General features: G+C 56.2%; 2 protein-coding genes across 3 annotated transcripts in view; one reads left to right on the forward strand and one right to left on the reverse strand.

Annotated features, from left to right (window-relative positions):
- ZFYVE28 (zinc finger FYVE-type containing 28) overlaps nt 1-5,306 on the reverse strand; it is a 128,593-nt gene extending 123,287 nt beyond the window's left edge. For both annotated transcript variants that reach the window (XM_063108177.1, XM_063108178.1), the window contains exon 1: nt 5,290-5,306. The gene's annotated coding sequence lies outside the window, so the exon portion shown is untranslated. The remainder of the gene's footprint in view (nt 1-5,289) is intronic.
- A 728-nt stretch (nt 5,307-6,034) lies between these two features.
- Nucleotides 6,035-24,749, forward strand: part of CFAP99 (cilia and flagella associated protein 99) — a 47,018-nt gene continuing 28,303 nt past the window's right edge. The window contains exons 1-4 of the mRNA XM_063107233.1: nt 6,035-6,106; nt 12,832-12,959; nt 23,021-23,165; nt 24,394-24,488. Of these exons, the coding sequence (XP_062963303.1) occupies nt 12,849-12,959; nt 23,021-23,165; nt 24,394-24,488 (351 nt within the window). The 5' untranslated portion in view covers nt 6,035-6,106; nt 12,832-12,848. The remainder of the gene's footprint in view (nt 6,107-12,831; nt 12,960-23,020; nt 23,166-24,393; nt 24,489-24,749) is intronic.

Below are 24,749 nucleotides of genomic sequence, written 5' to 3' on the forward strand. Positions count from 1 at the left end.
ACTATCCAGACACCTAAGTCATGCCGGGCAGCAAAGACCTAAGACAATAAAATAACAGGAGAAATACTTAAAACCCACAGCATTCCAGGTATTTATTTTTCTTTGCACTGGAATCAGCTCACTATTATTCACCTTTGCTGGGTCGCACAGCACACCATTTAAGAACTGTGGCTACACAATGTGTCAACTCAAGCAAAACGAAACCATGACAGTCACTAATGAGCTTAGATGTGCCTTTTCACGTATTTAAAGCAAGCACATCTGGTATTCTGAGAATTCTTGGTGGCTCCAACCAGGCACTAAAGTGTCCTTAAATTACCCATCTGTCCTCTTAAGGTCGAATGAAACTACCTAAAATGCTTCCCGTTCAGTGTGGGGCAATGCTGAGGCCCTGTCTTCCCTCCCCCATGCCACCCGCCTGCTGGGCGCCGCTGACTCCAAATACCAATTACGCGAAGCTCATGACCGCTGCCTCCACTCACCCACTTCACAAAAGCCATGTCACACATTTCCAGTAAACACACTGCTCTGACTGGGAAATGCAGAGCCCTAAGCAATGACAGACTGGGCACCGGAACAGATGCCCACCCTCCGTCTGCAGCTCACCTCTCGTTCACGCTGCACATGCACAATGCGAGTAATGCCCCATGCCCCCGCCCCTGCAAACAGAAACCACAGCAAAGCCTGGGAAGTGAGATGCAAGCTGCCCGCTGACTCGCTCCCCATGAGACCAGGCTTAGGTTCTATGAAACCACCTTAAGACACAGATGGACTCAGCCCTCCCCACGCCAGGCTGACACATCTAAAGGAAGGCTCTCCGGGAGCAGGGGGGGAGGAGCCCCAGCACCTGGTGAATTCAGGGAACCCTGTGCACAGAGATGGCTGTGCAGCGCCCGCCAAGCTCAGTCTGACTCAGCGCTGCCGAGCATCCCTCCCAGCCCGCCTGCGAGGAGAGGGAGCCCAACCCTGGAAGGACCTGTGCGGCATCCGGAACACTCAGAAACATGCTACTGCAAGGACGGCCCCAGCCAGAGCTGGTCACTTAGAGTCTATCCACTGAACACTAATCTATTAGCAGCCTCGCTTGACATTCACACTCAAATCCCAAGCCTGGCACAGAGCACCGACACATTTTGTAGGGACAGCAGCTCGTTTCCCAGGTGAGTAAAGCAGGGAAATCAAGGCATGTGCCAGTGGTTCCCTTTCACAGGTCACACCCTGTCCAGACCCCAGGGCAGGCAAGACCCGGGTTGTGGGGAGACCATGTGTCTCACCTGCCTCCACCTAGACCCCTCCCACAGTACCCCGAGCATCAGGGTCTGCTGGACCCAGGGTTGTATTTCCAGAGGTCTGTCATCACTCCTCACCCTTGGCGACCATCGGTCACCCTAAAAGGAGGACCAAGCAGCACTTTGTCTATGCACATGGGGGGCCATGTAGATACAAACCCAGGCCTTTGTCCTCCACCCAACCCTGGGACCTGCACTCATCTTCCACTGCACTTCCAAGGTCTCCTCCCACACCTTGGCCAGGTGGTCAAGGTATAAAGGGCCAGCCACCAACAGGCAGCTCCACACAAGGGCCCATGGCCAGGTGCGCTGGGACACTGGAAATCAGGAAGGACCCTGGGTATGGATCTAGACCCTTCAGCTGACTGAGGCTGAGTTAACTCAACAGCCAAGGAGCAGGAAGTCCCATGCTTAGTACTGCTTAGCACTGGCAGGTTTCCACAAAACACACCATTGGGGTCTGCACCCAGGCAGACTTTACAAAGCACGAAGGGCTCTTCTTTTAAAAAGCACACACACCCAAGTCACTCAGGCTTCTCTGACTGAAAGTCATTTCATTTCTAATCGAAACATCACTCAATAAAGCATATTTATAAGGAATGCTCCCCTACAAAGGTCAGATGAGGAAGGTTAATAGCCCCCACCCCAGAAGTGGTTTGGTGGGGCAGACAAGAGAGCTCTGTGGGGTGCATGGTTGAGCGTGGTAATCACGGGAACCACCCCTATCCACAGGCCAGCACCACCCACCCATGAATCAATTCCTCCTCCAAGATAAAAAAACACAAATTCGTACTGGCTGATCATTAATGTGCTCTTTGATGATGGCCAAGAAATCCCGGCCAGGTCCAGGTCCCGGCCCAGGGCCCCTGTCCCCCATGCCAAGATTTCTCCCTTTCTGGTGACCAGGGATCTCCATCCAGATCAATCTATAGAAAGTCATAACCAAGCAAGAAACACAGTACTGACACTTCTGTTTCAAATGAAGATACCAACTATGCCAAAATGTGTCCCCATTTTAAAGCATCACTGCTTTCTTGGAAAGACCTAAAAAATTATTTTACCAACATCAATAAAGCAGCCTTTTCTACTCAGTGTTCAAAGTCAGGATAATACTTACAAAGCCTAAATATTTTTACATCAAGAGAAATCATACTGGTGTCTAAAAGGCTGATTTAAAGAAAGTAAATGTGAATATAACAATCTGCAAAAGCAAATTTTATGTTAAAGTATTACATTATTCATCAGGTATTTTTTATACTCAACATAGGTAGTTATTAATGATTCAAATATAAAAATGTATGTGTCATATAAGAATATTTTTAAGCATTTCCAATCGCTTTTTAGAACTATAGGAACAATGGATAATATCTTTATTTCAGAATATTTTCCACCACATTGTAATGAACAAGAAGCTTGGTGTTCGGTTTTAAACCAAAGCAGGTATAAAGTAAAAAATGCAGTTAAGTGAAAAAAAAAAAAAAAAAATCCTAACTGCCAGCAACAATCTCCCCCAGACACATCCTCCCACAGTTAACATTTAACACTTCGACTCTTCAGCCCGGAACCTTCCCAGGACTGACTCTGTGCTTACTTGTGCCAAAATGTGTTAACTTAGACAGAAAGGAGAAACAAAATTCGATTCATAATCCAAGGCAAAAATCTGAGCTTTGGTTTGAAAAATGAAAAGCTTATGGGGGTGACATACCGTAAGCCAACCCCTCAAACAATCAAGGTATTTAACTCCAAAAACAGATCTCAAATGGGAGAGGGCCTGAGTTCAGACCGACCGCAGGGCACCAGCTCCCAGCAAACGCCATGGTCAGAAACAGAGATGTTTCCAAGTCCAGGGGTCAGGGACAAACATCTGACAGGATGACAAGGTATAGCAATGACGAAAAAGACAGGTCTGGGTGAAATCTTATTACCTCCCTTCTACAGCACACAGCTTTGGGCTGAATCACCAGCACTCAGTGGATTCACCAGCTCTCCACTTTGCCCTGGTCATCCCCTGGAGCCTGCCTGGAAGGGCAGTCGCCAGCTGAAGAGAGAAACTTAGGAACACGATTCTTCATTCTGGGGCACAACCTCAATTTTCCACTTTTAAAGTATTTTCCCTAAACTGAAACAGGCAAGGCCACTGACATTATTCAACTACTGATGTAACAGAGAGCCTACAGTTTACTTTCCTTCCCTTCCAACAATACTATACAAGGAGGGTGATCCTAGAAACACAGCCTCTTCCATAGCCGCGTCTGGAAAGGACATCCCTCCAGGAGGCCCCAGAGGCCCTGTTTCCAGAGATACCAGAACGTTACTTGATCTACGATACATTTCCCAGGCTGACCCCTGCCATTTGTCATTGGAAAAATAATGCTGCTGCCCACCCCCAAAGTGACCTTTTCACAAGTGGACTTGGTTTTTAACTGGTGACAAAAAGTGACTCAAACGAAAAGCCCCTCCTTGCACAGATATCCTGTGCAGAGGCCACCATCGTGCCCTGGCAGACCCACATCGAGGCAGCTGGATTGGGCACAGCCGTGGAGGGGCTGCATCCTGGCGAGGGCTGGCCGCAGAAGGTGTGGCCAAGGCAGCGAGGCCCAAACCACGCCCTGCGCCCTGAAGCACCAGGATGGTGCGAACCCCCAGTAAGTAGCTGCTACCTGACAGGGAGGTCGGGGAGCAGGGAGCGTGGCCTGTGCCAGGCCAATGCCAGGCAGGCGGCTACCCCAAGCACTGTAAGCCCTCAACCGAGCACTCCCCAAACCCATTAGAACGGGTCCCCACCTCAAAGGCCATGAAGCACAAGCCCTTGGGGTCCCTGAGCTCGCCCCCAAACCCCGGATGCCGGTCTTCCAAACCAATCCGCTGTCTCCCCAAAATGGGCGCACAGGAGGCACGGGTGTAAGGAAACCCCCACCGAGAGATCACCCATGGTAGGGAAGGGGCTGGGACGCCGGACCAAGAAAAGTGGTCAGCCGCGGGGAACGAAGGGTCGGTGCTGGCTCAGTCGACGACGCAGCGGCCTCGGATGTCCAAGACTCCTAGACGCAGCGGCTGGCCCCACATCCACCCGTGGTCGCCGCGGTGACCCCACCCGGGCTGTGGCCCCCAGACAAGGCCCCAACACCGGGGCTCTCCCTCTGCACCGGCTCCCAACGTGCAGCCCCCAGACGCCAAGGGTACGCCCAGGACCCCGCGCCAGGATCCCGGGCACCGCCGCGCCCCGGCGCCGCTCCGAGCGCAGCGGACAGGAGCTCTAGGCGGGCGGCGGGGACGCAGCGCCCGCAGTGCGACTGGCGCAGCCGCCGAGGCGCGGGGCGCGCCGGCCAGACCCCGACCCCGCGGCGCCACAAGGAACTGCTCCGGATTCCAGAGGAGGCGTGGGGACGACGGGACAGGGACGGGGACGCGAGCTGGGGCGAAGTGCGGATCAGTCCTGGTTCAGAAAGGGAGGCCTGCCTGTGGCATGAGGGTCCTCTCCGGAGGCCGGGAAGGAGAGGTCCGTCCGGGGCGCGGGGATTGGGAGAGGGCGGTCCCTTCCAGATGCTGGGGTCGGGGGGAGGGTCTGTGTCGGAGTGCGGGGGGAGGGTGGGAGGTGCATTCCAGGCCCAGGATAATGGGGTGGGGGGAGCATCCCTGGTGCAGGGAGCGGGGTCCTTAGGAGGAGTGGTAGGGAGTCTGCTCCGGGCTAAGGGCCGGGGAGGAGACGCCAGCAGGGGACCTTCCAGGACCAGGGCCGGGACCGAGATGCGGAGGGAAGGGGGCCCGTTCTGGCCGCGGGCAGAGGGGGAGGGAAAGTTTATCCAGGCACGAGAGTAAGAGCAAGAGGGTCTGCCTGGACCCGCCCCAGGGGAGGGAGACGAGGGTCTGTGCAAGTCGCAGCACGAAGGAGAGGCCGGTCACGAAACGGGAACGGGGTCTGTCTCGGCAGAGGGGGACGCGCAGCGGGAGAGAAGGGCGCGAGGCCGGGGGCGTCCGGCCCGGGGCGGGGGCCGCTCACCTTGGGTTTGTACAGCCACTTTCGGAACCTGTTCATCATCGCCGCGCCGGCCCCGCCGGGCTCCGGGCGTCCCGGCCCTCGCAGCGCCGTGCCCGGGCCCGGCTGAGGCGCGGGCGGACTCGGAGGCAGGGCCGGGGCCCCGCGCGGTCCCGGGGTGGCTGGGTGCGAGCGGAGCCGGAGCGCCGAGCGGGCGGAGGGAGGTGCGCGGGGCAGGTGCGCGGCCCGGAGGATGCGCGGCGCCCGGGGCGGACCCGCGGGCGGGCACGGGGCGCACGGGTGGGCACGGGGAGCGCGGCTCGTCGCGGCTCACTGACACCCCACGCCTCCGCGGGTCACGGTCGGCCCGCGCCGCACATGCGCCGAGGCCGCCGCGAGCCCCCGGCCCGCCGCGAGCCGCGGGCGGGGCCGGCGGGAGGAGGCCGCCCAATCCCGCGCCGCAGCCGCGCCCGGACCGAGGCGCGCTCCCCGCCCGCAGAGCGACCCGACTACAAGTCCCGGCGGGCATTGCGGGGGCGGGGGCCCGGGCCCGGTGCCTGGGCCGCTCGATGCGCGCTGTGCGTTGTGGGGGTTGTAGTTTTCCTGCCGATGGCGCCGGAGCGTGCAGCAGGTTGCTAGGTGACGACGCCCAAACGACGCCACTGCGTCCGCCCCCGCGCCCGGGTGGTTGCGGAGGTCCCGGCCCACCGAGGGAAGCGAGCGTGGGACTGCGGTTGCCGGGACCCCCTCGCTCCCGCGGGCCCTGGTGACTGCCGCGGCGGCAGGTGGAAGCGCCAAGGAAGGTTCAGTGGCCCGGAGCGCCCACGGAGCCGGCCGACAGGTACGGGACAGGTGCGGGTGCGGGGCGAGGCACAAACATCTTACCGGCGACTTTCCATTACCTACAGGCCAGTTCTCACCTTCCTTGCTTTCGCTAACCACCTTTTTGGTCTTCTTCCCAGCTCCCTGATTAAAGGTTACGGTGCCTATTTTTTTTTTTTTTTAATTTCCATAATGAAAGGTGCTTTTGGAAAGGCATTCTCCCGGATTCACTACTTCCCCCAATGGTGCCCTCATTGGGATCTATAAAAACACTCACCAAAATCCGAGTACCTACTATGTGCCAAGCAAAGAGCTGAAAACAAATATGTGGTCTCTGAAGAAACAGGCACAAAGAGGCCTGACTGTAGGAGGTGGGTCCAGATCAAGCGCAGGTCTGCCTGCCCCCAACAGCCTTGCCCTTTCTCCTGGCCCCCACGCAGCACCACGGCACTGGAGTGTTCCCAAATGTGCGGATTTAAGACACAGGAGCGGGCAGTAAGGCCTCCCTCAGACAGAATTCAGACGCATTCACTCTACTCCATGAAGCTCAACGTGAGTCTAGGCAGGGCAGCATCTGAGATTCCCTTGTGGGGGCAGTAGCCCGTATTCATTTTTGGGTACCTGACTGATTGTCCCTGCTCCCTTCTAGCTGCCACCCAGTCACTGCTCCCATAAAGAGCAGAAGGCCTCCAGAATCAACCCTTATCTTCATTTCCTTTCCACCTGTTCTTTCTTGAACCTGCTTCAATCAGATTTTCGCCCAACCGCTCCTCTGATGACTTTATCAAAGTCGTCCCTGACCTTGATGTTGCTCAATCCAGTGATCAGGGCTCAGCTCTCATCTCTCCCTTGAGCTGTCAGCAGCAGGTGACCCAGTGACTGCTCCCCCTCCGTGACACGCTGTCCTCACTTGGCTGCAACAGATCTCACTCTCCACCTCCCTTCCTCCCCCTGGAGGCCCAGGACTCAGTCCTTGGAAGCTACCCTATCCACTCTCTCCCTGGGTGATTTCCCACAGTCGCATGGTTTTAGGAATAACCGTTATCTCACTGACATTTCCAAAATTTACATCTCCAGCCTGAACCCTTGGACTCCACACCTGTTAACCTGTTCTTCCTCACTTGGACTTCTAACAGATCTCAAATTCAAAATGTCCAGAACTGTACTCTCAATTTGCCTCCATAAAACCTGCTCGTCCCAAAGCCCCCTTGTCCTCATCATTAGAGTCTGGAGTGAACACTTGGTGGACTTACATTCATTCATTCAAGGAGTGAATGACTGTTTTCTAAAGATCTGTCCTTGGCCAACTCCAAGGCTGTTGTTGCTGCTCAGAGACTCCCTTCCTATGCTTTATAGTTTGAAATTGGGCTGGGATGAAGGCTGACCTCACAGAAGTGGGTGTACCAGTTAGGATTAGGTCCAGCTGCGTGTAACAAAAGGTCCCAGCATCACAGTGCCACAAACAAGATTATTCATGTTCCCATAAAAGAGGTTCATGGGGAGGCAATCTTGGGACGTATGGCAGCCCTGAAGTCATCAGGGTTCAGTTCTTCCCACTGCCATCCTGTGTGTCCTCACGATCCAGGATGGCTGCCCAAGTTCCTGCCATCACCACCTGAGCCCAGGCACCAGATGGAAAATAGAAGAAAAAGGGTATGCCCCTGTCTTTCAGGGAGACATTTCAGAAGTCTCACACACTTCCACGTCTCCGAGGTAGAAGAAGTTAGGCACATGACCGTACCTAGCTGCCAGCAAGGCTGGGAAATGTCGTCTTTCAGTTGGGCAACAATAGGCCTGACTAAAAATCAGGTTTTAGTTACTCAGGAGAAAAGGGAGAGTGGAGACTGAAAAGCAGGCGGAAAATCCTGCCATGTGGGTCTGTGCTTTACACACCAGCCACAGGAGTATGATTTTGCAACAATCAACTTAGAAACAAGTTTCAGTCATGGGAAAAGAATATATTTCAATTAACACATCTAGGATCTTATATAGATAAGTCCTCTTTAGTACTTGAGAATATTGAACTGGCTTGTGTCTAATGAAATTTAAACTTTCTCATATAATCTCACCTCTGTCTATAAAGGATTTGCTAAGAAAAGAGAAGCTTTGGTCAAGCTCACCTTCAGAGTTGCCTTAAATATGAGATAGTCAAGTCCTGATTGGTGAAGTTAATGTCAGTATGAGAAAAAGAATCACTAAACTTCAGAATTAAATCCCACTTCTCACATAGGTGGTTTTTCACCACTAAAATAAAGCTGAAAATAACTAAATAACTAAGGAAGGCAGGAAGGAAAGCTGAGGCGCTGCAGGCCCACACTGGAGTTGGGCAAACCTTAATGCCTATTTCTTACCCAGAGGTGGGATTGTTCTAAGTTCATAGGCAGATTGCAGTGGGATTCAGAATTCAAGCATCTCTTTTCCTCCTGTCCACCTTCACAGTGCACCTGCTCTGTGCCAGGTGTGGGGGTGCAGAGCCCCTGCCTCAGGAACCCCCAGGCCCAACAGTGAACCAGAACTGTGAGGCAGACCGTTCGAGTCAGGCTGGGCTCTGGGGGGGCCCCTCCTTCCCCTCTCCTTCGACTGGTTCATCCATTCATTTCTTCCAGTTTGTTCCATCCAGCTCCACTTTGGACTGGGCAGAGGGCTTGGCATGGTTCTGTCACTCCGCACCATGGATCATCCTCTCTTCAGAATGTTCCAGGCTTGGGCCGAGCCCGTGGCGCACTCGGGAGAGTGCGGCGCTGGGAGCGCTGCGATGCTCCCGCCGCGGGTTCGGATCCTATATAGGAATGGCCGGTGCACTCACTGGCTGAGTGCCGGTCATGAAAAAGACAACACAAAACAAAACAGAATGTTCCAGGCTCCAGGACAGGAGGGGACGACAGGGAAACCATCCCACCCAGAGCTGCTCCCACTATGCACACAGAACCCCCGTTCTCACTGCTATGCCAGGTGCAGGAAGGAGCCCCGGTTGAATACCTCGCTCCTCCGGGCAGAGCTGTGTCCAGAGTGAATTCAGGAAGGCTGGGGGAAAGGGGACCCCAGGACTCCATCCCAGGGCAGCCCCCCTCAACATGACTGGAGAGGTCAAGAAATCTTGCTCTTTAACATTGTTTCTATAAAAATAGACTTTTTGCCTAGGTTTGTGCTTTGCTTGTGAGTCCTGGAACGTGTGGATATTATTTTCCTTTGTTATACTGTTGAGGGCTCCTCTCTCACGTGGTGTGGCTCATCCCAGACGTTGTCATGGACCAGGCGGAGGACGTTAGAACCCAGCCTGGCCTCAGGGGCTCTAGCAGATAGAAGACCCACCTTGGGGATAGGGGGCCCGACACCCCCTCCCGACCCCCAGCCAAGGTGGGTTTCGTTCTCTTCTTTGCTTAGGAAACATGTCATGGTATATATTATTTTCCAGTTGAGTGAGAATAAAAACTGAACTCTATCGCACTGTAGGATCCATATAAGTAAAGGTTTTCAAAAAGCAGCTGTATAAAAAAGAAGCTAATACAATCTTTACTATCAGTAGTGCCGATGCTGCCCAAGGCTGCACAAGGAGCAAAACTGGAACCCCTGGTGCCTGCCCCACATCTCTGCCCTGCCTGCTCCAGGACAGGAGGCCCCCAACCCCACTGTACCCCCAAAGGCCCCAGTTATGCTGTAGAATTTTATAAGTACCTCAGTTATGCTGTGAAGTTTTTAAAGTATAGGTGACCCTGGTAAAGACAGGACCAGGATCAATGGGCAGCCGAGCTCACCCTGTTTTCTGTGCCTGCAGGGGAGCCCCTTTGCTCTCAGTGATGCCTGGAGGGAAATCCAGGGGTTCCCCTCCCCACTGAGCAATGCCCCAGAAAAGTGCTCCCTGCCTGCAGCAGCCCAGCTGTGGCCTCTCCTGGCTGTGTTCAGCCGCCTGGATCTACCTAGGTTGCCAGGGCAGGCTGGGCCTGAGGCTGAGTGGCCCCTCATCCACCCACCCCTGCCACGCTAGGCTCCTGCCCGCTCGGCCCTCCCCAGGAGAGGGCGCTGCCTTCAGAGAGGCTGAATCAGTGACTAGGCACGAAGCCTGTCGCAGGCTGAGGCCCTGCTCTGAATCTGTCCCAGCAGAAGGCACTCACTGCATCTCCTGAGCCTTTCTGCTCACAGCTGTGGAAATGCCCAGCCCCAGAAGACTGAGCTAGAGGTGATCTAGTGATCAGAGGAGAATGGGGGACCCTGGAGGCCCTGGAGGGGGCAAGTGGGGGGCACAGGCGGTCTTTTTGCCACGGCCCAGCCTTCCATGAGTAGAGGTTTCCTGCAGGGGTGGAGGGTCCCCAAGCAGGGGGAGGGAGAGCCCCTCAGCAAACCTCTCTTTCCAGGCAACAGAGTCTATGTCCCAGCATCTGTGGATTTGGGTGTTTAATGGCTTTTAATCTGGTGTCATATGAACCAGGAGAGTCCCTTGCCCCAGTACCATCAGGATGGCACTGGCCTGCAAGGAATCACGGGCAGGGGTAGTGTCGGGGGAAGGTGTCGGCCATCTCCTGGGCTTCAGCCCCTTTGCTCTGGGCGGCCTCCAGGGCGGGGGCGCGTCCGGCCGTGGCAGCTAGCAGACTCAGTGCCAGCGGGTCATGCTCACTTTGTTTTCTGGGACTTGGTCTCCAGGGCCACCCTCAGCAGCAGAACGTCAAGCCAGTTTCAGCAGAGTTCCAAATCCCATGAGACCATTCTTCTGGCCTCATTAAAGAGGGGCTCCTGCTGGCTTTTGTGTCCACACTTAGGCAGGGCTGGGCCCTGAAGCAGCCCCTGAGGGAGCAGCCCCAAGTCAGGCCTCAGTCCTGGGTGGTGCAGCCAGTGAAGGGGTGGGGACACAGGCCCCAGGCTGAGGCAGGTGGCCACAGAGGCTTACCATCCCTAGCTGCCCAGAAAAACCCACCCAGAAACATGCCAGATGCAGGCTCCTCTTGGATGGGATGGTCTGCCACCCACTGTCACCCCAGGGCTACCTGCAGCACCTTCCTGGAAATCCCCAACGATGACGCTCCCGTGGGTTCAGCCCCTGCGTCCCCAACCCACATCTGCCCCTCTCTGGGATCACTCCCAGGACAGTGCAGGGCCTTCTGGGCTGGAGGTGGGTTTCTCTGGATCTTCGGGCGCCCAAGTCCAAGTCCGCTGTGCATCGCAGGCTCCTGCACTGATAGCGTGCGGGGCCCCCGCAGCTCTGAAATTCCGCCATTCGTTCGTCGTGCTCGGCGCTCGGGGGGCCCTGTGCGTCTGACAAGCTGCATCCTTCAATTCTGGGGCATTTTCTTGTTTTATTCTCTCTTCTTTCTGGAATTCCTGTTCGTTAGGATTTGGACCTTTTGGAACGGTTCCCTGATCGTCTTAGTGTTTTCCTTCGGCTTTCTGCTGAGATTTCCTCAACTTTATCTTCCATCTCTTCCGTTTATGTTTTTAGTTCTGTCATGTTTTAATTTCCAGCAGATCTTTCTTTCCCTCTAAATGTTTCTGGTTCCTTCTCTCTCGGATGCCGATCTCTTTTTATCTCTCGGAGGGTGGTCGGTTGTTTGTTTCTAGGCTTTTCCTGCGAGTTTTCTCCTGGTTCCTTGCTTGCTGGCTTCCTAGTTTCCGTGTTTCGTGCCAGAGGCTTCTCTGAAGTGTCTGGTGACATCTGGCCTCCCCTTTAAGTGATGGCAGAAGGGGGTGGAGGGGGAAGATCCACAAGCCTGTCTCACCGAGGACCTGCCAAGGTCAGTGTATGTAAGTTGGGGTTTTTTAGTCATTTTCTAGCCTGGAGGGTATAGGTCTGGTGGCTGGTAGCTGGAGCTGTTCCACCTTGTTGGGGGGATGGAGAAGAGATGTCCCCTGCTGTCCCCAGAGCACCAGAGCCCAGCTTCGCCGTGACTGGTGCCCAGCAAGGCCAGCAGTGTGGTGGCCCTGCACGCCCGGCCCCGCCGAGAGAAGCCGCTCAGTCGTGGCGTGCGGAGGGGCCGGAAGGGCAGGCCTGGCCCCGGCTGTCCTGAGCAGTCAGGCCGAAGCCCGGACTTGCACACCGCGTGGGGGGATGAGCACCTTTGCTGACAAGGCCCACCCTCATCTGAGGGCAGTTTGGGGGCACCTGTTGTCATTAGAGTCGGTTCCTGGGGTGCCAGCCTCACCCCAAGCAGCTTCTCCGAGGCCTCCCAGGGACGGGTTCCGGGCGAGCTAGCTCAAGCAGGTGAGTCTCCAGTGTCCAGTGCCCATAGGAGGCCTGGCCACTCATCCGCTGTGCATTCCCTCTGGTTCCCTCATCTTTAAAATGGAGGCCTTGAGCCTGGGGACCTCAGGCTCTTTCTCGCCCCACCATTTGTTACTAGTCACCCTCCCCTGCTGGGCTGAGGGACACGCGGAGGCCAGGTCACCAGGTGCCTCCCTCTGCTCTCCGGTCTGGGTTTCTTGAAGGGGTCGACCCCCGTCCTGGCAGCATGGCTGTGGGGCTGGGGAACGGGGGGCTGCCTGAGAGCCTCAGGGTGCAGGTCAGAGAGGGCTGGTGCTACGGGTGAGTGAGGGGCCAAAGGGTGGACTCACCAAGACTAGCCCCAGCTGCTGGGGCAGCAGAGGCCCGCGGGGACAGTCCAGGAGGTGGACCTTGGTTTCCTGAGCCGGGGTTCCCACCTGCATCCAACACTCCTCGTGGCCCCGGCACCTGGATGGACTCGTTGTTTGTGTGGGGCAGGGGCCTTCAGCGGCTTCCGCACCAGCCAAGCTTGCAAACCCACGGTTTGTTTTCAGGGTCCTGCCCTGGGAAGATGGCCTACTATGAAAAATGCATTGAAATTGTGATTGAGCAGCTGAACAAATTTAAACCTGAGAAGGACAGTCCTGAGGAGTTCGTGGAGGCCGCGTCCACCTCCCTGCAGGTAAGGGTCAGGGGGCAGCATCCGATTCATTCCTAAAACTGCCATCCTTCCAAGTGGGGAGAGGCCCGAGACAAGACTCCAAGTCATGGGGGGCTGACAGTGTTTCCCACGGAGACCCCTCTTTGTTGTGGGAGGTGCTCCTGGCACCCAGGATGTGCTCAGACCAGTTTTGTTTGAAAACAAGCATTGGCTGTAACTCAGGAGATACAAGAGGGCCATGCTGTGGCTCCGTCCTCAGTTAACATAGAAGAGTCAGCCCCCGGCGCCCCGCCGTTCCCCGCCCCGTGTCCCCAGCCCAGCCCCTGGCCCGCGCACGGGCGGCTGCTGCAGCTCGCTTGGCCTCTCCCGCCTGGACGCCAGTCTCCTGCCGCTCCACGGCCTCACCCTGCACGGCCACCGGCCTCGTGGACGGCTCTGCTCCTCCGCTGACAGCTCGAGCCCTCCCGCTTCCTTGTAGCCAAATTCAGTGGTCCAGCCTCAGCCCCCTCCCACCCAGCGGACCCCTCTCCCAGCTCTGGAACATTCCCTGTGGCTTCCTGGGAACCACGCGCACCACGTCTTCCTCCCCGCAGCAGCTGCTTCTTCTCAGGCTCTGGCCTGTCACTGTCGGGGGCACAGGGGCTCTCCTCGTCCACACACCCCCGGCCGTCTCCCCTGCTGCCCGCCCACAACCGCTCTTTCCAGCCCTGACCTCTGTCCCGATCCCCAGACTCTAAGGCAAACAGCATCTCACCTGGATGTCCTCTGGTGTGACCCATCCGGAAGTGAAGAAATTCATCTGACCCCCTGCCTGTCCCTTCACACATGAGCTGCTCATCCCAGCGGCCCCAGCTCAGCCTCGGCAGCTCTCCCCCCAGCTCTCCCCCCAGCTCTCCCCCCAGCAATGTCCCATTGCTTAGGTGGCAGCCCTGGGCAGCTCTCCCCCCAGCTCTGCCAGCCCCGGCCCCTGCCGCCTCCGTGCGGGCGCAGCCCCTGTCCGGGCTCACTGCAAAGGCTCCCGACTGCTCTCCCTGCATGCCACTTCCCCTCTGTAGTCTCTTCTCCCCACTGCAGCCAGAGAGAACGTGCTGGAACGTGACACAGACGGCGCTCTCTACTGCTCAGACCTCCGTGGCCCACATCTCACCCAGAGCGAAGCCACATCTCCGTAGTGCCCCCACCCGACCTCCCCACATCCACTCTGCCCCAGCCACACTGGCCTGCTAGTGTTTCTGGAACATTCCATATGCACATGCCATTTCCTCCACCAGGAAAGCTACCCCCAGAAGCTCCCCTAGCCTGCTGAGCCCATATTTGGCAGGCTTTTTTTGAGGAGACCCCCCTCCTTAAGGAAAAATGATAAAGTTAATGTCTTTATTTCTTGATAATAACTGTTAAAGAAAAATGAGTTTGTTACAACAAGTAGATTGGGGTGTTTTTATTTTCCACAACCAAATTGTTTATGTTAATGAAATAATGGACTGTTAATGGTAAATGAGACCTAGCTGCCAGCTGGCGAGTCCCAACGTGGTGACCATTCTTGTGTGTGTGCACCGGGGCCTGGCACAGTGGGGGACAGAACTGACACAGCTGAGGGAATCTGGCCAGCACTTTCGAGGCCAGCACTGATGCCACATCAGGTGGAGCCACCTCTCCACCTTTCTCAGATCCTTTCAAAAGTCCCTTGTAAATTGAAGCGGGAAGGTGCGTTGAGTCCTGACCCAGTTTGGACAACTCACTTTTATCTCCAGCTGTCAAAAAAATCAGGATAATACACCGATTTTGTTAGGCCAAGGCTCAAGGACCCACCCGCCAGAAAACTACGCAACAGGTAAATCGCCTGGCAGAATCTGGACAGCAGGCTGTGGTGAAGGCTGTGGGTCACATTGTGTGCCCCCCAAATTTTTCAAGATCCTAACCCCTGGTTGCCTGTGAACGTGACCTTATTTGGAAATACAGTCTGTACAGATGTAATTGAGTTCAGGATCTTCAGATGAGGTCATCTTTGATTTAGGTTGGGCCCCAATCCAGTGAGTGACTGGTGTCATAAGAAGAAGGAACTTTGGACAGACACCCGGAGAGGAGAGAGCCATGTGACAACACAGACAAGATCCTGTTACCACAGGCAGAGATTGGAGCGATGAAGCCATAAGCCAAGGAGCGCCCATGACCTGCAGAAGCTGGGACAGAAGCTCAGCACAGATTCTCCCTCGGATGCTGCAGAAGGAGCCGACCCTGCCGACACCTCCCTTCAGACCTCTGCCCCCAGACTGTGAGAGAATGCGTATTCGTTGTGTGCAGCCACCCTGTTTGTGGTCATTTGTTATGGCAGCCCCAAGAAACTAATGCAGACTTGGAGTCTCCCGGGGGAGGCCAAGGACAGAGGGGTCCAGGCTGGGACTGGGGGGCTCTCAGAACCACCCAGAGTTCCTGCTGAAATGCTGGGCTCCGGGGACCTGGTGGAAAGGTGGGCACCTGCAGCTGGTGCAGCAAAGGCCTGGCCCAGCAGGGCAGCCCGCGGACATGAGGAGGGTCCAAGGATTGCTGGGCTTGTGGTGGCTTTACCCTCTCCAGATTTAAGTGCAGGAACACTGCCCTCCCCGCTGGGCACCCCACACACACGCATATACACGCGCACACAAACACGCACATGCGCGCACACACACACAGAGCAGCGTCCCGTCCCTGTGATAGAACTTCCCTCAGGGGCATGGGCCAGGCGATGCTTTTCCACAGAGAGAAGAACACACATCTGTGGGAAAAGATTTGGTCTATAGACCAGAAAGGGGTCATTAGCCCTCTAGAGACACTTTTCCATCACCGTGTACATGGGGCACTGAACGTGGGGAGCTGGGGCCTCTCCAGATGCCAGTCTCTGGCATGGATTTGAGCTGGGATCATTTTTAAAAATGGAAGTGGCCTGACACAGGGAACAGCCTTGAGCACAGGCAGGATGGGGCCCATGGTGGATGGCCTGGAGCCGGAAGAGGCCAACTGCCCTGGGGGGCCCTGGACCACACCTCAGCAGGCAGCACCCACACCCAGGCGAGCTGCCAGCAAGGAGCCAGGACCCCGCCTCAGCAGGCCTGGGTTCTCCCGTGCAGGCATGGCCAGGCCCTCAGGGAGGGAACAGGAACTAGAGAGAGCCCCCCTCCCGGCCCCCTCCTTGCTCCAGGCTCTACATCCCAGCCCCCACCCCTGCAAGGCCCCCAGGCTGCTCTGAGGGCCTGGCACGTGGCTCCTGCTCCCCCTCCTGGTCAGTGAATGTCTCTTTGTAGCAAGTGTAATTTCAATAGGGCACTGCTCTGGGGACTGTGAGAGTTTTATGTGAGGGGGACAGATCCATGTGGTGTCACGCCCTGGGCACTGCCGTGGCCACTCCTGCCTCTTCCCCATGTTCCCCAGAGCCTCCACTGGCCTGGCCAGCACAACAGCCAGGGTTGACAGGCTGGGGATCGACATAAGGGACAGAGGTAGGGGTGTGGTGGGCACAGCAGGCAGCCCGGGTCATCCAGAAAGGCTGGAGGGTGGAGCCAGGCTTTGAACAGGGTCCAGCTGTGAAGAGAGACTCCCTGGGGCAGAGGTGGGATGATGCCAGGCAGAGGGACCTGAACAAGGTGAGACTCACGAACCGAGGGGTTCTGACCTGTGGCCCAGAGTGAGCTCTTGGTCCATGTGCTGTGTGGGCAGGTAGGCCAAGCAGGGCCTGGTGTGCAAAACCTACAGCCCTGAGGCCAGGAGATCTGGGCCTCGGGGCTGGTGGGCAGGTGCATCCTGAGCAGGGGAATGAGGTCAGGGCTGGGCTGGCAGGAGAAGCACCAGGCAGCCGGTCAGTTGGACAGTCCAGGGGCAAGGCCGGGTCGGGAGAGGCCCAGCTCAGCACCTGCCTGTCTCCCGGCCAGAGGGGAAGGGGTGGCAGTTAGGGTGGGCGGTCGGGAAAAGAGGGGGCTTGTATAAGAGGTTAGGGCAGGGCAGAGCAGGGGGCCGCCCCCAGACCCATGCCGTGGGTAGAGTGAGCGGCAGGGTTGGCCAAGTCCCAGAACGCTGTGTTCTTACCTGTCCTGTCAATTGTTTCAGAGAAAACCCAGGCACAAGAAATATCTTTTATTTTAACATTTTTAAAATACCTGATGTATTGACATTGGTTCAAAATCTCAAAGGTTCAGAATGGCATCCGGGGGAGTCTCCCTTCCACACCGGCCCCCCCATGTAAAGCAGAGGGCATCCTGCAGTTCCCCACGGACGGCCCCGGCATCTCTTGCATCCAACAAAAATGTTTTTAAATTATATAAATTTTATGTATAAAAATAAGGACAAAATTGTACATTTACATATACATAATTGTATGTATTTTGATTTTTTCTGACAAGGTAGTAGGGCTATAACACAGTCCTGCACTTTGCTTTTTTCACATAGCAAGGTGTCATGGGGAGCGTCCCCTGCCAGTTCCCTTCATCTGTGCACTGGGATGGTTCCATATCCTTGTCTTGTTCGTTGCCTGGCTGTTTCATAAGTAACGTAACTGATCCCTATATTTTACCGTTACAACCGCCATGGGCCTGACTGGCCTGCCTGTCCCTCCACTGCTGGACAGGTGCAGCCAGGGTCAAGTCCCAGAAAACACAGATTCATGCTATGAGAGTAGTGACCACATTGCCCGGTGACTCTTGGCAGAGATCCGTGCACCTCTGCTCTCACCGGCAGGTAGGGGCACTTGTCACCCGCACCCTTGCTGCCCAGCGTGCAGCGGACACTTTTACCTGTGCTGGTCAGACAGGGGGCGGGCACTTGGCATAGTTATAATCAATATTTCTATCATTATATTTTTATGAGTTTTAAAGCAATATGTATTTAAAAAGAAAAAAAAAAACTGCTTAGACTTGTATCTGTTTGTCTATAACAAAATCCAAAAAAGCAGTGGCTTAAAGAAATCAGCACCTTTGCTTGTGTGAGAAGCAGTCTGTAGCCAGGCAGCCCGGGGTGGGTTCAGCAGCTCCGTGGTGCCACCGGGAACGCATCCCCTTCCTTGCCCTCAGCCACCCTCAGCATGTCCCTTCCCTCATAGTCATGAGAGGGCTGCCTCACTTCAGCATTGCATCCATGCACCAGGGGAGGAGAGGGGCGAGGCAGGCAGCACAAGGCATGCGCCAGCTGAATCTACCTTTCTTTCAAGGAGATTTCTTGGAAGCCCCGGCTAGCAATTTGCCATTACGTCCCGTTGATTACAGCCTCACACAGCCCTGTCAGCGAGGGGAGCTGGAGAGTGTGGTTTTAGCTGAGCACACTGCCGTCCCCAACAGGCCAGCATTCTTTGTGGTGGGTGGGAGGGACGGGAGAAGGGGTGCTGCGTGGGCATCCAGCACCTTCGGCCTCCTCTGCTTGCTTTTCTGACGTCAGTCTTTGCGTCGCTGATAAGCAGAGGTTAGGGATAGAATCACAAGTCCTGTGTGGTGGCTACTCGGCGCCCAAGCCCCGCCCTGCCCTGCCCCTGGTCTGCTCCGCTCTGACTGTGCTTCCAGCAGACCAGCTCAGTTCTGGGAATGCCGAGGACTCCTGTGGGGGGAGGTGCCAGCCACTGTGAAAGCTGGAGGCCCCCCGGGCCTCTGGCTCCCCTGCCCGTGAGCCATGCTCAGAGGATCTGCTGCTCTTCCCGGATGCGGACCAGGAGCCTTGAACTTGGTCCAAGATTTTATTGTAAACTCAAAGACCCTTGGGCAGCCAGAGCCCTCTTCTCTGTGACTGAAGCTGGCCCAGAATTCAGGACCCATTCTCGTATCAAGGGCCTTCCAAGTGCAATGAGGCCTCATCCTGCCTCCTGTGGGAGAGAGAGAGCCCACCCAGCCCAGCCCCGCACCATGACCCTCTGCTGGCCTGGTCAGACCTGATCCAGGGCTCAGTGCTCTGCACCCTCTGACCCATGAGTCACTGTCACCCCCTGCCTCAGTTTCCTCTCTGTGGATGGCCGACTCCACATTTCCTGGCAGCTGCCAGCCCAGCACTCATGGGCTACTCTTCCCCAGTGGTAAGGGCCTGGCCGTGGGCCCAGCCTGGCATGTGGACCAGGTGTCATTTACTGGCACCGTTGCGTCCCACCTGGCCCTGCGTCTTCCGGGGTCCTCTGGCCCAGTGCAGCCCCACCCGGCCTGCCTTGCCTGACGTCAGGGCCTGCAGCACAGTCAAGACTTTGACCTTATTAAAAATACATGCTCGCCCTTCCCAAACGCAGATGTAATTAATGAGAAAGGAGGCGCTGCTGTCCGAGCCGCAGAGGTCACTGAGGTTGTCAGCAGCGTCCCTCAAAGTCCTCCAGCCCTGCTGACTCACTGCCCGCTCGCCCATCTGCCCTGGGCCCTGGGCCTCCTTTGCCAACAAAGGTAGCAAGTTCATGGGGGTCTGGTGCCTAAACGGGCCGCTGCCCCACAATGTGGTGCCACCTGGCAAGTGGTGGAACCTGGGAGAGAAACTGAGGTGGAAGGCTGGTTGTTGATGTCCAAGCCAGCCCTGAGCAGGAGCCCCCTGAGCCCCAGTTGTGCCAGGTGCAGCCACCGAGCCCCTCTCTGTGCCTGGTCTGCACTTATGGTGTCGCTAGGTCCCCACGACCTCCTGTGGAGGCGTGGCATTCCCTTCACTCTCTGATGAGTACCTGGGTGACCTTCTAGCAGGGAAAGTGACAATAAACAACTCATACTGTGCTGGTGGACAGACCACGTCTGATGGAAGGGGGCCAGTAAGAGAGTGATTGTTACAGGCAGAGGGAACAGCCCATGCAGAGGCCCCAAGGGGACAGGAGGAAGCCAGTGTGTCTGGAACAGAGCCGGGGTGGCCTGGGGACTCAGAGGAAGCTGGGCCAGCCCACGCAGGGCCCCGCTGCCATGGTAAGGCCTCCTCTTCTGGAAGTTCCTGAGGGATGATAGACGTGATGTGACTTCCATCTTAAAAGAATCACTCTGGCTACTTGGTTGAAAATAGACTGAGGAGGGTACAAGGGATCTGGGAGAGCAGCTGGGGTCCCCTAGCCGAGTGGACGCGGAGCGGGAGACAGGGAGAGATTTGGTCTGAGTGGCTGGGAGTGTTGGGGAGGGCAGGCTTGGGCCAGGCCCCGAGGCCAGTTCCAGACACATCAGCCTGAGCCGCCTGCCAGGCATCCAAGTGGAGAGGTGAGCTGCAGCGGGACAGAGGCTTCTCCAGTTCAGGGAGAGGTGCTGGCTGCGCGTCCATTGGGAAACAGCACATTTTCACTCTAAAAGCTGGATAAGATCACCCAGGGAGCAGGCACGGATAATGAAGAAACGAGGTCAGGGGATTGAGCCCCAAGACCCTCCAGTGTGTAGAGGCTGAGGAGCCGCAGCAGAGCCCAGACAAAGGTTGTCAGTAGGAGAGCGATTCCCAGCTGTGTTCCCAGGGCCAGAAGCCAGACCAGGCACCTCTAGGAGAAAGGGATTTACTGCAGCCAATCCTGTGCATAAAGCCATCAGAAGGGCCGGAGGAATTAATGTCCGGGGCAGCCTGGCTTTGCAGAGGGTCAGGACACTGCTGAGAGCCACTGCCCTGGCCCAGCTGCCCACACCCTCAGGTTGGGAGAGGCGGGTGGTGAACCTGCATCCACCACCCTGGTGAGGTAAGGAAAGGGCTGTCTGTCTCCCGTGCACCCCATTGCTCCTGTAAGCATGTCTCAGCAGAACCAAAATGCGCTGGAACCCTAGAGGAGCCCGACTGAAGAATGCAGCTCTCGGTCCCCTGCAGTGCAGGGAGGCCTGGGCGGGGGGGATGACACTGTCTGCCGAAAGTGCCCAGAACACTCCCACGTGGAAGCAGGACCCCTCCAGTTACCTCATTACCCTGGTGTTTTCTTAACATGAAAACAATTGAGGAAATCACAAAGGGAAAGGTAGATTTGACATGAGAAAGAAAATAAAGCTTCAACATGCTCTATATGCTTCGAAGTATTTTACACAAAATTAAAAGGCAAATTACAAACTCACAACAACTGTCACATTAATGCCTGTGTTAATAGCTTTAATATAGAGAGAGCTCATAAAAATGACTAACAAAATATTACTCCAATAAAAAAAGTCAGCCGAGAATAGAAATTGATAATTCACGGAAAAATACAAGTGTCCTGACCATCGAGCTGCCACAGGAAGCGCCCCGGGCTCTCCTGACCCAGGGTGGTGGGGGGCTAAGGGCCTTGGCCACGCACCCCCAACACCTGCAGCCAGCCCAGTGGTGACCACTGAGCTGCTGCAAGAAGGGCCGTTTGTTCCCGAGCTGGGACAGTGGGGGGCGAGGGCTTCTGCCACACCCCCTGACATCTGCCCAGCGCAGCAATGACCAAGCCACCGCCGGAAGCCCCCTGGTCTCCCCTATAGAAGTGAGGGGGTCCCACAGGCCTCAGTCCCACCCCTCCTCCTCCGTCCTTCCTCCATCCCGTTTCCTTCCCCTTCCCCTCTAGCCCTCCCTCCAAACTGCTCCATAACAGCATCCTAGAACGTAAAACATATTAATAAAATTTCATTTTCTTTAAAAAAAATTAGTTAAAAAGAAATAACACGTGTCCATTAAACATGTAAAAATTTTGCTGCTAATAAAAACTTCAAAATAAAACAATGAGATACCAGTGCTTATTTATTAGATTAGCAGAAGAGAGAAGATTTTTTTCAATGACCCTGCCGGTGAGAGTTCGGCGACACACGCGCACGCTGGCTGCTCCCACTTTATTTTGCTGCCGCCTTTCTGGAAGGCAGCTTCACACATCCAGAACCTCTTGAAAGGGAGTGACTGGCTGAAGGAAGTACCTGTTAATCATTTCTAGATTATTATAGAAGTAGCACATGTCGATTGCTGAAAAATGTGTCTGTAGAGAAATGAGCTGAGCAGAGGCAAAGTCTCCCAGCTTCCCAGTCTTCCCACCGTGTGCGTTTCCCTCTCTCCACGCGAGTTTCCATCTGCTGGGCTCATGGTCTGCATTTTCCTGTTACACCGTATTGACCGTCCTGTCACCCAGTCGTGAGCTTTCCGTCACTCTCATCCACAGCATGAAGACATTGTGTTTGATCCAACGATCCCTCGTTGCTGGGCATTTAGGCTGTCCCCGTTTTCACTACTGCGCATGCCGTCGCCCGAGCTGCTCGTCCACGGGTCTTTCCTGCGTTCTGGATGGTTTCCTTAGACTCGCAGAAGTGTAACTAGTGAATTGAAGGGTATGGAAAACGAGATTCTCAAAACAGATTTCCAAATGGCTTTGGGGACAGACTCGACGGCACCCGTCCCCACAGCTTTCCTCGTCGCTACGCTGGCAACATTACATATTCTTATTTTCTTTCTTCTTTTCAAAAACTTAACCACGTTTTTGAAGAAGGAACACATGTCATGCACAGGGCACAATCCCTAAAACGTTCCAAAGGGTGAACGGGAAAACGTCGGTCCCCGCCCCACACCAGTTGTCTCCCCAGAGAGGACGCAATTCGTACCTTTGCTCGGTAACTCCCATCTTGCTTTTTATACTTGGTTCGTTTTCATTCATTTATTTGAAAGCTTTTCTATAAGCTCATCTTTTAAAGTATTGTGGTGAAATGCACAGGACGTGAAACTTACATTTCGCCCATGTGGAGCGCGGAGCTGCTCAGCAGTCAGCACACTCACGTTGTCGTGCAGCCGTCCCCACCATCCGTCTCCAGGACACTGTCATCCTCCCGAGCTGAAGCTGTGTCCCCACCAACGCTGACTCCCCTTCCCGTCCCCAGCCCCACACCCACCACTTCACCTCCTGTCTCTGTTCCCACGCAAGTGGAAGCACGCGGTCGTCCTTCTGTGTCGTTTTCTGTGTATTTCTGTCTTTGCACCCATCTTGCTGTCTGGCCCCGGTGCCCCTGTGGGCCCAGTCCCTCGGGGGCGTCGTTCCTCATGGCCGTGGGCGCTGCCAGCTGCTCTGGGAGGGTCACGCTCGGTCACCAGCCTCTGCCCAGCAGGCACGGGCCCGTGCCCCCAGACCTTGCACCACGTGTCCGACCTTCCTGGAGCCTGAGCGCCCGCAGCCGCCTGCTCCTGGCCCTGGCGAGCTCCCCGTGCGGTCTCTCTTCCAGGCTCTGAGCCCCCAGAAGCGGGCGTTCGTTTTGGAGGTTCTGTCTGGGTGCCTCAGGTACCGGAAGATACTGGCCATCGTGGTGGACGCCTTCTACGTGCGGGACGGCAGGCTCTGCCCGTGGGCCGACTACAGCCTCTTCGTGGGTAGGTGCCTGTCCTGGCCGGCCAGGCCCAGGCATCCTGGAGGGCCTCCTGGGTGAGGGGGCCGCAGAGAACATCGGGGTGACCTAATAGAGAGGCACATGCGGAAGGCCACCACCCGAGCTTCTGCAGTGCCCCTGCCTCCCGGAGGCTGCACAGCCCTGACCTCACTCGATCCTCACGGTCGCCCTGAGCGGGTGGGCCAGGGCAGCTATGTCTCCCCATTTGACAGATGGGGACACTGAGCCCTCAGGCGTACTGAAGGCCAGGCTCAAGGCAGAGAGACCTTGGCCCTGCTGCCCTGTCCAGAGCCTCTAGCCCCTGAGGGAGGCACGGCCCGGCTGAGAGATTGCCCCCCAAAGGCCAGCCTGGGCGAAATGCGGAGCCCTTCGTGGGCTGACTTCCTGGCCCTGACTGCAAGGCCTCTGGGCAGGGTCAGCCCTACAGACACAGTCTGGACCATCCTGGGGGGTTAAACATGAAAACCGTCTCTGCCTGGGCTTCCTGTAAGCCTCTGACGGCCATCTGCTTCCATGGGGCAGGGCAACCATTGTGGGCAGGGTGGCCATTGCCGCCACCGGGGGGCATCGGTCAGTCCAGGCCTGGGACCCTGCACTTGGCCTGGCTGCCCGCGTCCAGGAGGAGCAGGGGTGGGTGAGGGCTGCAGGGTGCTGGTAGGACGAGCTGGGGGCTGACGGCAGGCCCAGAGCTGGCCTCCTGCCCTGGCCCCCGGGCCCCTTCACCGCCCAGCTGGGGTTTCACGGCCTGCACACCGGGGAGTGTGACAAGCAGTGCCTGCCTCAGGAACTCGCCTCACCCAGGCGCATTCACATTCCAGTTGGCGTGAGGCGATTCCGCCTCTCAGAATTAACAAGCTAGAATCCAAAGTGAGTTTACTTTTCTCAGGGAAGCTTTGGAATTTCTGAGAACTTATCAAATGAGACAATATTTTTGGAAGTGCTTTGAAAACCATGGTGCCCGTCGCCTGTTCGTGCACTGGTGTGCGTCTCGTCTGTATTAGGTCATCATTTCCACGTGGGTGCCGGGCAGGAGCTTCTGCCTGTCCTGTGAGCTCCAATGTGGTGGAGGCCCTGGGTTCGGGGTCTGCGGTGCCCACAGTACACCTGTGACTTAGCTCTGGCACAGTCCCCAAAGGTCAAATGGGGTCCCCCCCGTAGGACGAGATGGCAGCCCTTCCCACCCCACGCTCCCACTGCCCTTGTCTCCGCAGTGATCTGCTACCTGGCCACCTTCCAGCTAGAGGAGCTTGGCTTCCAGCTCTTCTGCAACATCGTCAAGTCCCAGCCAGTGGCCAAGATGTGCAAGGTGAGCCACCTCCCCACCTGCCGCTGACCTGCAGGACGCGGTGGGGCTGAGAAACCCAAGGGGCAAAAGGTCTGTCCGGCCAGTTGCCGACCTTTCATCATTCTGGTTTATTTACGAAAGCAGCTCTGGCAGGTTTCTTCTGTGTTTAAAACCGACTGACACCCTCTCATCGTAGCAAATGTGCTCTGTTTGTCCCGGGAAAATTTGATTTCCATTTCTCACGGTGCCAGTGGGCGGTGATGCCCGATTGCCAGTTGTGGG

This window comes from Cynocephalus volans, chromosome 9 (assembly GCF_027409185.1).
Source record: "Cynocephalus volans isolate mCynVol1 chromosome 9, mCynVol1.pri, whole genome shotgun sequence".
Classification (NCBI taxonomy): Eukaryota; Metazoa; Chordata; class Mammalia; order Dermoptera; family Cynocephalidae; genus Cynocephalus; species Cynocephalus volans.